At 45.2% G+C, this 12,685-nt stretch overlaps 1 protein-coding gene across 1 annotated transcript; it reads right to left on the reverse strand.

Annotated features, from left to right (window-relative positions):
- Positions 1–507: 507 nt before the first annotated feature.
- Positions 508–4,853, reverse strand: MIP (major intrinsic protein of lens fiber). The gene is made up of 4 exons (XM_060657265.3): positions 4,456–4,853; positions 3,779–3,943; positions 3,268–3,348; positions 508–1,436 (listed from the first exon to the last, which is right to left on the reverse strand). Exons 1-4 carry the CDS (start codon positions 4,813–4,815, stop codon positions 1,251–1,253), a joined length of 792 nt encoding a protein of 263 aa, XP_060513248.1. The 5' UTR covers positions 4,816–4,853; the 3' UTR covers positions 508–1,250.
- Positions 4,854–12,685: the final 7,832 nt, after the last annotated feature.

Consider the following 12,685-nt stretch of genomic DNA (forward strand, 5'->3'; position numbering starts at 1 on the left):
AAATATTAATCATTTGAATAGAACGAATCGATTTCTAGAATATGAAGAGAGAATTGCTGAAGATGAAAGGACACATGAGAAAAGTGAAAAGACGCACACACAAAAAAAGGAAAATAAAGACTATAAAACTAGGGGTAAAAGATACCATTTGAAGGGTGTTTTCAGTTGCTCTAACTAAATTAAGACTCTGAGGGTCAAAGACTCTTCCCTCCTACTGCCGCCCTCCCCCCCCCCCCCCCCCCCCCCCCCCCCCCCCGTCCATGATTTGCTCCCCTGCCTCATGATTTGCTCCAGGCATCAGATTTCCTGTTTTGACTTTAGGGAACCCTTCTGTGGCTTAAGTACCTTCTGCCTGAAGGCCCTTTTGGGAATGTCTGGCAAAACAGCTAAACTAGTTAGTTTTTCTAGATTCTAGGCTCACCCTACCCCTTGTTTAGGTTGGGAGCTCACTGGCCCAGGGCCTCCAAAGAGATCCATCATACCAGAATGAACACAAAACCCAGCCAGTGGATGTAGACAAGTTTATGTGGCTTTACAGAACAGTTCAAACCCCAGTGTTCACTTTTCTCAGAGCTACTTCCCCACCCAAGTCCTTGGGGCAAGCATCCCTGAGATAAGTAGACTACACTCTTCGATTAACTTCCCCAAAACTTTCTGGTACAATTGCAACCTGATCTGGGGCTAATAACGCCATTTCCTCTCTCCCTGCCTCCAGCCCCTTCCACCCAACCCTTGGAATGCCTTGTCTCCATCTGCCTCCTGTGAAGAGTACTCCCTGCTTCCCTGCTCCTGCAGAAACCTAGGGTCATAAACTTGACTTGGCAGCAAGGTAAAGGCCGAAGCTTAAAGGTCTTGGTTCCTGTGCTCACCACACTGGGTTGGGAGAGGAAGGTAAAGGATGACACCTTTTTTCCCTTCCCTACCTCTCCTGCTGTGCCCCAAAACTTAGACACAGCCACATTCACTCACATTCATACGCACAATCATGCACACACAGCGGCGAAGAGAGGTGGGATGGAGAGGAAGGGAAGTTTGCACAAACCAGCTCATGAATGCAACTTGAAAGATTTCACACGGCAAAAGGCAAAACACACACACACACACACACACACACACACACACACACACACATAAATTAAAAAATAAAGAAATACATGTCCCTCCCCCAGTCTCTTTCTTCATCCAGGCGCTGGCTCAGCCCCTCTGAATAAACCCAGAAGCTTCCTACTCCCTCTGGCCAACTGGAGCTTTCACAGGGCCTGGGTCTTCAGTTCAACAGGTTCCCCTGTGCCCTCTGGTTGTCCATTGGAGTCACTGGGCCTGGCACCCTTGAGAATAGACAGTCTCTCAGAAACACTCTTAAGCCGGGGGAAGAGGAGAAAGTCGTAGAGGAGACTGCCTAGTCCTCCTCCAATGATTGGGCCCACCCAGTATACCTGTAGGAAAAGGAGAGGAATAATCAGACTTGGGGAAGGGATCAAGAGCAAGTGGGATGCCTGGGTGGCTCAGTTGGTTAACTGTCTAACTTTGGCTCGGGTCATGATCTCACAGTTCGTGGGTTCGAGCCCCACATCAGGCTCTGTGCTGATAGCTAGGAGCCTGGAGTCTGCTTCAGATTCTGTGTTTCCCTCTCTCTCTGCCTCTCCCCTGCTCATGCTCTGTCCACCCTTTCTCTCAAAAATAAATAAACATTGAAAAAAATTAAAAGAAAAAAATTAAACAACAACAACAAAAAAGAGCAAGGCTATTCTTTTTCCAACTCTATGGGTGGAAAACAGACATCTGCACTTGGCACATAAACTGGGAACTATTTAAGCAGAAATCAGTGTTTGTTTGTTTGTTTGTTTTTAAATTCTAAACTGCTTCAGTGCCAGTACCTCAAAACTTACCATTTCTTTTCTGACTCACCAAATTACTCCTTTATCCCACATCTCAGCACATATAAATTCTATTTTTTATCAATTTGCACTAGTTTATATATTGCTTTGAAAAATTTTTTACTCGTGGTAAAACACATAAAATGTATCATCTTAATCATTTCTTTTTTTTTCAGTTTATTTATTTATTTTGAGAGAGAAAGACTGACAGAGCACAAGCAGTGTGAGGGGCAGAGGGAGAGAGAGAATCCCAAGCAGGCTCCACACTGTTAGCACAGAGCCCGATGCAGGGCTTCCACTCCTGAACCGTGAGATCATGACCTGAGTCGAAACCAAGAGTCAGATGCTTAACCAACTGAGCCACCCAGGTGCCCCTCATCTTAACCATTTTTAAGTGTACAGTTCAGTAGTGTTACGTATATTCACATTGTTGTACAACAAATCTCCAGAACTTGTTCATCTAGCAAACCTGAAACTCTATACACATTAAATAATAGCTCCCCATTGCTCCCTCTTCCCAACCCCTGTCAACTATTGTTTTGCTTTGTTTCAATGAATTTGACTACGCTAGATACTTCACATAAGCGGAATTATACAGTGACTGGTGTATTTCATGTAGCATAACGTCCTCAAGGTTTATCCAGGTTGTAGCATGAGTAAGACTTTGCTTTTTTTAAGGCTGTATATTATTCCAGTGTATGTACATATTGCATTTTGTTTATCCATTCATTTACGAGGGTCACTGGGTTGCTTCCACCTTTTGGCTATTATGAATAATGATGCCATGAAAACAAGGGTACAGCTTTTAAATTTTTGAAAATTACTTCTGTATGTTTGTCTGGCATTTGGCCAAACAACAGAAACATAACCAATTTTTATTGAGGACTTATTCCATGCCATATTTTGTGCTAAATGTTTCACACATATAACTTTCATACTTATTTTTCATAACACCTCATTTTATGCTAAGGAAACCGGGGTGCAGAATGACTGAACCATTTGCCATGGTCACACACAAGGCCAATAATGTGCCAGAACTGGAATGAGACCCAGGCCTATCTCTACTTACACATATCCTGAGCTCTGAGAGTAGAAGTTTCTGACTTCCTGTTTAGTTGTCTGTCCTCACAGTGCTAGGTTTAGAATCCCGTGGATACTTCGTAAAAATCCCTTGACCAACCAGTGAAGGAACAATATGAACAAGAACCTCTCTTTCTAGCAAAATAATGAATCCTGCTCCCATAGACATGCCAAACTGTGACAGCCCCTTTAGCTGAGTGCTGGTAAAGCAGTTAACACATCCAGATGAAAGGTAGGAGCCGAACATGGAACCTGCAGCCCACACCCATCCAGGAGGGCTTCAGGACCTTGTCCCTCTCCCCTTACTTACCCAGTGGTTGGTGAAGTTTCTGGTGAGAATGGCAGGAGCAAAGGAGCGGGCAGGGTTCATGCCTGCACCAGTATAATACATCTGCAAAAGACACAGTCATAATTGAGACACTTTCCCCTACTCCACCCCAGCTTCTCTCCCCGCAACCCACATGTCCTTGAGGGCTGGCACCTTGCCTCCAGCCAGCAGCAAGTAGGGAAGGACAGGCTTCATGGAGGTTCCACAATGGAATGAAGGCACTGATGCCTCATCGGGGACAGACGATAGATCCATAGGCAAAGCCCACATCTCCCCATGATGCGTACATTTCTACTTTGGGGGCAAGAATGACCAGATGTAGTGGTCACAAAAGAGGAATAGAACAATGTTGATTCCTCTGTGCTGACTGATAGAGTCAGGTGGATTATGTTCATGTTTGACAGTGAGGTGGGCAAAAAGAAATTTAAAAGTTAGGAAAGGTTTAGGGGCCCTGGAATCCTTAAACAAGAAGTTGATTCTTTCTCCTGCTTACCCCAAAGAGATGACCCAGGGTGAGGGAGAAGCCAACAGCCAGGGCCACAGATCCCAGGCGGCCATTCCGCCTCTCGTCGTATGTGGCAAAGATGCAGAGCACAAACTGGAGTGTCAGGAAGATCTCCACCGTGGTGGCCTGGCCCACACTTACCCCAGGGTGCAACTGGGCAAAGGAAGAAGAAAGGAGGCAGCTCATTAGGGTTACCACAATGTCACCTCCTCAAGGCTTCCCGTACAGGAACCCCCTTATGGCATCAGTTGACTGGAGAGGAAGGATAATACAACCACCTTCACAGTAATTGTTTCTGTATTCTTCACAGTATTTGTTTCTTATTTTTTCCTAATACTCCTTCATGGTGGAAATAACTATGCCCATTTATACAGATAAGGAAACTGATGCCCCATAAGGTAAAATAAGTTTCCTTAAGAACCTGCAAGGAGTTGGAAGAAAAGTTGAGATCAGAACTCAGGTTTCTTGAGACAGTCCAGGGCTTTTTGCCTTCCTTACTCCTTCCTTAGTCCTGCAAACTACCTTTGAAACACACACACACACACACACACACACACACACACACACACACACAAATGTCCCAGCCCCCTGAGGATCCAATCGGCCACCACCAGGCAGGGAATCAGGGTACCAGGTTCCTCCAGCCCCACTTAGCTGACCATTACCGTATTAAGTGCTAGGTTTCCTCGAACGGCAGGCGGAGTAACACTATACAGCACGGCGGCTCCAGCCACGGCTCCCAGGAGTTGGGCTGCCATATAGCAGAAGGCACGGAGCAGCGACATCTGGGAACCCACAAGAAAGGCAAAAGTGACTGCAGGATTGACATGGGCTCCACTGATGTGGCCCACAGCCTGCACCAGCGTAGCCAGGGCCAGGCCAAAGGCCAGAGCCACCTGCAGAACATGCAGGGGTCCAGGGGTCCAACGCAGTGAAGCCCCTAGTCCAAAAAAGACATAGAAGAGGGTGGCAAAGAACTCAGCAAATATGGACCTCCAGAAGGAGGCTGACCGCAGTTCCCACATGGCAGGGGGGATGGGCACAATGCCTGGGTCCCTGATGCCCCCCTGGCCTGATCTGGGTGGACAGTCCCCTTTATAGAGGACTCTTAATCCCTGGGAGGGGCAGGCTGAAGTGGCTGGTCCAGCCTCTTAACCCCTTCACAGCTGTGGAGGGCTGGGCCCACACTTACGCATCTGTTAAAGCTGTTGGATTTTCCCTCCCTCTTCCACTGGGAGATGAGCAGAGCCATAGGTGTTAGGGTGGGGGTAGTGTCAGGGCTGGAGAGGCTCTGAGAGGAAGGGACCAAGAATAGGGGGACTATAAAAGTCTGTCCTTCCCTTTGTGTCAAAGTTGGAGTTCATGGTCCTGACTGTCATCTGTATTAGAACATTCCTCAATTCTGCTTGGAAGGTCAGTCAGACTGAGTTCACTTCATGGGGTATAAGACTGTGCTCCTGAGGACCTTCAGTCTCCTCTGAGTCGGGCAGGGGTAAGGGTGGGGGTGGGGGTCAGGAGTGGGGTCCAGCAGGGAAGTTGGATAACTGAAGAGAATTCTTTAGTTCTCTGGGATTAGAGGGCCTTTGCCCATTGGTTGGTTTGGTCTGGAATCTGTGGACCCTGCAGCTCTGGGACAGAATAGTTCTGCTGTGTCTGGTTTTCTCGAAGCCCAGGTTCCCCACCCCCAACCCATGCCAGCACCTTCCTTTCCAAACCCTCAGCCTGGCCTTTTAAACCACAAAGACAGTTAGGAGGAAGAAGCTATCTTCCATGGATAGGCTGGGGGTGTGGGCCTGAGGAGGGGGAAAAGGGTTAGTAGTTAAATTTCAGAATCAGCTTATACTTCATCTTTCCTAACTTACAAGGTCCTGGCAAGAAGTACTAAAAAGAAAGAAACAGAGTCATGACTATGAACAAGTGGGAGGGTCTAATGCCTCCTAATATGGTCGTAATCAGGACATTAGGGTCTTAAATCTTAATCCCTAGGGAAAAATCTGAGGATGGGGGTGTCTGGAGAGAGAAAAGGATAAAATGGGAAAGGAGAGCATGGGGAACGAGGTTCAGTTGTGCTCAAGTTTGGTGATGAACTTGGGACCTAGAGATGAGTGCTGGGAGATGGTAGAGAAGGCACAATGGGACATACTGGTAGGCTCCAGCATCTCTATACTGTGGCAAGTCATATAGGCCACAAACTTTTCCCATGAAGCCCCAGAAGAGAGCAAAAATTTGAAGGAGAGGTCTGCAGTATTGGTCACTAGCATTGGTCCCATCCAGTACACTTGTGAGGAGAGAGGAGGAACACAGATAATGGCCTATGCTCGTCTCTTCCTCCAATATCTAGCTTGGGGATAAATAGGAACAGTTACAGCAAAGGCAGAGAGTGCATCTAACCCACCCATATGTAGGAAGAGTTGCTGAGAACAGGTCAGAGGAGACTGAAGCTCCCAAATTCATGGAAGAAGAACAATCCATTAGAGATCTATGGAGTCTCTTGGGTTCTAGAAGCCCCACCAATCTCCTCACTTCAGGCCCTGTAACCCTTGTTGCACTTGACTCAGAGATGCTCCCAGTTCCCAGTCACCTCTGTTAGTGAATATGCAGTGTTCACACTGCTTCTGGGAAAGGACCCCTGGACAGGACAGAAGGTAGTCCTTTAACCATCATGGTGTTAAGAGCAGAGAATTTGGCAATAGATACTTTGGTTCAGATGTGGATGGGAATACAAAGTGACAGAACTAGTTATGACTCCTGGTGGGGGTGTAAATTAGAATAATCACTCAGGAACACAGTATAACACCATCTTATAAGGATGAACAAACAAGGGCGCCCGGGTGGCTCAGTCAATTAAGCATCCAACTTTGGCTGAGGTCATGATCTCACAGTTGGTGAGTTTGAGTCCCACATTGGGCTCTCTGCTGTCAGTGTGGAGCCTGCTTCAGATCCTCTGTCTCCCTCTCTCTGCCTCTCCCCTGTGCACATGCTCTCTCTCTCTCTCTCGAAAATAAATAAACATTAAAAAAAGATGAATAAACATACTTTCTGACCCAGGAATTTCGCTTCTCATGTATATACCCAAGAGGAACTTTTCTATACCTGCACCAGCAGACATGTACAAGAATACTGAGAGCAGCACTATTCACAATAGCAAAAAAAACTTAAAGCAACCCAAATACCCATCAATGGGAGAATGGATGTATAGACAGTGATCTCTCTCTCTCTCTCTCTCTCTCTCTCCCTTTAGGTATATATATATATACACACATATATTTCACACAATGGAAAATTATTCAGCAGTCAAAATGAGTGAACTATTGCAGTGATACTCAATAATAGGGATGTATTTTAGCAATACAATATCAAGTAAAAAAAAAAAGTCCCTGATGATTATACATGGCATAACCTTTTTGTAAAGTTAAAAAAAATCAGGGCACCTGTCTGGCTCAGTTGGTAGAGCATGCAACCCTAGATCTTGGGGTTGTGCATTTGGGCCCCACATTGGATTGCAGAGATTACTTAAAAAAAACTTAGGAGGGGCACCTGGGTGGCTCAGTTGGTTGGGTGACCGACTTCAGCTCAGGTCATGATGTCACAGTTCGTGAGTTCGAGCCCCATGTCAGGCTCTGTGCTAACAGCTAAGGGCCTGGAACCTGCTTCAGATTCTGTGTCTTCCTCTCTTTCTCTACCCCTTCCCTGCTCATGCTCTGTGTCTCTCTGTCTCTCAATAATAAATACACGTTAAAAAAAAATAAAGAAAACAAAAAACAAAACAAAACAAAACAAAAAAACTTAGGATCTGGGGCGCCTGGGTGGCTCAGTTGGTTAAGCGGCCGACTTCAGCTCAGGTCACGATCTCGCAGTCCGTGAGTTCGAGCCCCGCGTCGGGCCCTGTGCTGACTGCTCAGAGCCTGGAGCCTGTTTCAGATTCTGTGTCTCCCTCTCTCTCTGACCCTCCCCTGTTCATGCTCTGTCTCTCTCTGTCTCAAAAATAAATAAACGTTAAAAAAAAATTAAAAAAAAAATTAGGGATGCCTGGGTGGCTCAGTCAGTTAAGTGTGTGACTCTTGATCTCAGCTCAGGTCTTGATCTCAGGGTTGTAAGTTCAAGCCCTGCCTTGGGCTCCACACTGGGTATGAAGCTTACTTTAAAAAAAAAAAAAAAAAAAAAAAAAAAAAAAAAAAAAATATATATATATATATATATATATATATATATATATATATATATATATATATATATAAAGTTCAGGGGTACCTGGGTGGCTCAGTCGGTTGAGTGTCTGACTCTTGATTTCAGCTCAAGTCATGATCCCAGGATCATTGGATCAAGCCCTACATTGGGCTCCACATTCAGTGTGGAGATATTCTCCTCTCTCTCTCTCTCCCCCTCCATCCCTCTGCCCTGCTTCCCCATTCATGCTCTCTCTCTCTAAAATAAAATTAAATTAAAAGTTAAATTAAAAAAAGGAATAACATTTAAAAAAAAATGGGGCGCCTGGGTGGCTCAGCCAGTTAAGTGTCCGACTTCAGCTCAGGTCATAATCTCATGGTTCATGGGTTTGAGCCCCACATTGGACTCTGTGCTGACAGCTCAGAGCCTAGAGCCTGCTTCAGATTCTGTGTCCCCCTCTCTGCTCCTCACCTGCTCACACTCTGTTTCTCTCTCAGAAAGAAAGAAAGAAGGAAAGAAAGAAAGAAAGAAAGAAAGAAAGAAAGAAAGAAAGAAAAAGTAAAGTTAAAAAAATCTAAAATAAAAATATGCTTTCAGAACACATATAGATGAAATGAAACTACTACAAAAAACCCCACAAAGAATGATGAACACAGGCTTCAGGATGGTGTTTACTTCAAGTGTGTGGGAGGAGGGGATGAACTGGAATATTTACATACATACATGTAGATTTCTGTGATTTCAAAAAGGTTCCAGTTTTTCTGTTACATGGTTGGTTAGTAATGGTGCTTAATTGGAGTGCCTGGCTGGCTTAGTCAGTGGAACATGAGGTTCCTGATCTTGAGGTCATGAGTTCAAGCCCCACATTGGACATAGAAATTACTTAAAAAAATAATGGTGCTTAGTTTATTATTTAAAAACAAACAAACAAACTGAGGTATTCACCTTCCAATGCCCCTTCTCGGTAAAAGGAGCTTTCCTACTACTCTTCCTTTCTTATACTCTAATAAACTTTGGCCTGTTGCTTAAAAAAAAAAAAAAAAAATTACGGGGAGGCAAATATAAGCCAATGAGGAGGGGATGTAATAAACAAAGGAATATTGCATGCACTTGAAATCCATAACAAACAACAGCAACAACAAACATCCTGGCTAAAGTTATCCCCATTAAATATAAATTCCAAGAGGGCAGGGATGCGTCTGAATTGTTCACCACTACAAACCCCATGCTTGACACACAGGAGACAGTAAATAAATCTTTGTTGAATAAATTAATGTAAGCTCTCCGAGCCTCAGTTTCCTCTGGATCAAATAACATAACATAGGTAAAGTCTTAATATGCTGCCTGGTACAGAATAAAGCACTTAATAAATGGAGACATTTGATGAGGGTTTTATTAACAGCAAGAACTTATCCCTAACCACCAACCCTACAGCCTCTTATAATAAAGAACAGAAGGGCAAAGTGCAGTTAATTTGGTGCACTTATAGACAGCAAATACAATGGTTAGATTTCCTTTTTGAAGCTATCAACTTCTTTCTTTCTTTCCTTCTCCTTCTTTCCCTCTCTATCTCTGCCCAACGTGGAGCTCAAACTCATGACCCCAAGAACAAGAGTCACATGCTCCACTAACTGAGTCAGATAGGTGCCCCAACTTCTACTCTTTATTCCTCATCAGATATTGATAAGAATCTCATGGAGAACTGAACCCTGGTCCATTTCCTTTCATATTGGCCACTTAGCTGAATGCCAAGCTTTCAAATTCAATATGAGCTCTCAAAAACTCATTCGAGTTTTTGCATAGATTTACATATAACTAGAATACCTATTGTTTTCTATTAACCTATCTTTAAAAACAAAACAAAACAAACAAAACAAAAACAAAAAACCCCAGCTGTGTCTCCCTTGAGGAGTGGAATCCAGCCTTCCCTACTCTCCTGCTTGGTATGGGCTGGGTTCTTACCAATACCAGTGCTCCAGCAGTCACTGAGAATCCCACTGCCAGACTGCCTGGCCCACCGGCTTCCAATCACTGCTGGTGAGCCACAGCACACATGGTGAGTACCTGCTGGATAGTGGAGAAAAACTCCAAGCTCAGACCCTGGCCTATGACCCTTCCCGCTCATAGATGAGACCAGAGATGCTAGGACCAGGGTGAGAGAACACAAACATCTCCCCATCTGCTCCCCCCCAGGCCCTACCATCTATCCACCAAGGAAGCTTTAAGCAAAGGATCTGCAGCAAGTCACCGAAATTCTTGAGTTGCTTGAGCCTAACTCACTGACCTATTTGCATCATACTGAAGGTGGCTAAATGAGAGGATGCACAGAGCAGGGGTGCCCCCTCTTTTGTTCATTCCTTAAAGTCTTATCAGCCATCCACCCTTATTACCTACCTAGTGTCACCCTATTCAGGAAGGTGGAGACTGCTGCTTACCTGGATGGCTAGCTGGGCTATAGCCACCTGGGGCAGTGCTAAGTAGAAAAGGACAGATGTCAACATGGCTGCTGTGCTCTGGGACAGGACATAGAACAACCCCCTAGAGGGGGCAAGCCAATTGGTACAGAGCAGTACCAGAGTGAGGGCAGGATTTGGGTGTGGGCCCACATCAAAAATCTGTGCCATGCTCACCACCACCAGTTCTTCAGGCAAGGTTGAGGGACTGTGCCTAGCACAGAGCTACCACTGGGGCATGAGGCCCTAAGAACAGCCCCTACAAAGACCAGGATGCCCAGGCCTTCAGCCAGCACATCTCTCCCAAACCGTTGGCTCTATAGGTCTTGGGGGTACGTAGGGGAGGGAAGGAAAGATCAGGCTGGCTGTCTGCTCCACTCTTCTCCCCACTGGTCTCTCATATCTCTCCTTCTCCACCTCTCTCTGTCCCCCACCCCCTCAAAAAACTCTCCCAACCAGGCCTCCGCCACTTCATCCTGCACTGCCCCTCCCCCAGCACCTGTTGTGCAAGGAAGGAAGTACTAAAAGACAGAATAAGGGAGTGGTCAGAAAACAGACCCCCACTGGCTTAGACTAGAATTTAACAACAGAGAAGAGGAAAGTTCTGTTTCCTCAGAAGGTTCTCAGAAGGAAGGAGTCTATGGAAAAAGATGGTGGTTTCTCCTCTCTGCAGGAATCTTATCTCCTAGATCATAATTTTGCCAGTCAGGCTCAGAGTCTCTGTTTGGTGTCCTGCTCCAGTTTGGAGACTGCTTTTCTAGGTCTAAGTGAGTGGAGTTGGGATGAGGAGCAAGTGTTTCAGGTGCTTTTTCTGGAGGAGGAGGCAGCCAGAGAGGTGAGAGCTCTACTCTTGTGATTAGAGAACATCTCATGTCCTCCCTTCAGCCAATAGAGAGGAACCTCATCCCTCAACCTGCTACCCCTACCCAGTCAGTGGTCTCCATAAGGGAGCCTTAGACTTTTATACTCACACCTAAGCATCCACTATCCCCAGCCTTAGCCCTTCTCTCTCCTATACTAAGCTCTTTCTTCCTTTTTAGCCCTCTGACCCAAACTCACTCAGGGAGGAGCAAGAGCTTATAATGGCTTCTGTCCACCAGAGGTGCTTACAGTGAAGGTAGAGACTCATCCTTCCACTTCCTAATCATCTTTATAAACCTGGGTTTCGGGAGCCAGAGAGGTAAAGAGGAAAGCTAAAGTGAGGATCTGGAAGACAATAAGAATTCCAGGGAAGGCAAGGTAAGAATATTTCCATTCCTCACCAGAAACAGAGCAAGCCAACAAGAAAGTATCAAGGCTGAATTGGCAATCAGGCCATTGGAATCTGCAAAAGAAAGTTCCTTTGAGGAAAACTGCCTGGGAGTGGAGGGGATTCCTGGAGTCTAACACTCTTGGGATCACCCAGGACAGACCCTAATTTGTCTTTTTCTTCTTTTCTGGTTAGCTTGTTCGCTTTTTGTGTTATCACTCTACTTCATTCTTGTATTTGGGGCTCTTTTCAGGGGTTGCCAGAATTTTTAATTCTAGATTCTCTGACTTCTCTCTTCTGGCCTTAAATAAGCATACACAATTTTTGAATTTTTTTCCTACTAAGAACTATGAAAGTGGAGAAATAGGATTTGTAAAATAACAAACTTGGAGTAATTACAAAGTTATTTTGTAACTTGTAGTAGTGATCATCTTAGAGTCTCAAATATCTCTACAGTAGACTGAATTATCTCTGGATTACTAACAATCAGCCTTCCAACCTCTTTATATTCCTGGGGCTAGGGATCCTAAGTTCACTATACCCTCTTCCATAAAGAAGGCTCCATTTCTCAGTCTCCTAGAGGTGCCATAAGAAGTATAATCCATAATATTAGGTAGTGAGTGCATCTATAAATCTCAGAGAATCTGCAGGCAGAGCTGTTTGTCTTGTTTCATTTCTCCACAGGGGTTTCATGTAATTACCATACCCACCTCTGAGGTTATCCAGGACCAGTTTACTACCTCTCTGAAGTTGCTCCCTGGCCAGTCCATATCATCATGACCTAAAGAATAACCTAGGTCTGAGTTTCATAAAAATATCTAACCTGCTGGGGCACCTGGGTGGCTCAGTCAGTTAAGCATCTGACTCTTGGTTTCAGCTCAGGTCATGATCTGTTTGTGAGTTTAAGCCCCACGCTGGGCTCCATGCTGACAGTGCAGAGCCTGCTTGGGATTCTCTCTCTCCGCCCCTCCCCCACTTGCTCTGTCTCTCTCTCTCTCAAAAATAAATAAATAAACTTAAAAAAAT

This window comes from Panthera onca, chromosome B4, assembly GCF_046562875.1.
Source record: "Panthera onca isolate mPanOnc1 chromosome B4, mPanOnc1 haplotype 2, whole genome shotgun sequence".
Classification (NCBI taxonomy): Eukaryota; Metazoa; Chordata; class Mammalia; order Carnivora; family Felidae; genus Panthera; species Panthera onca.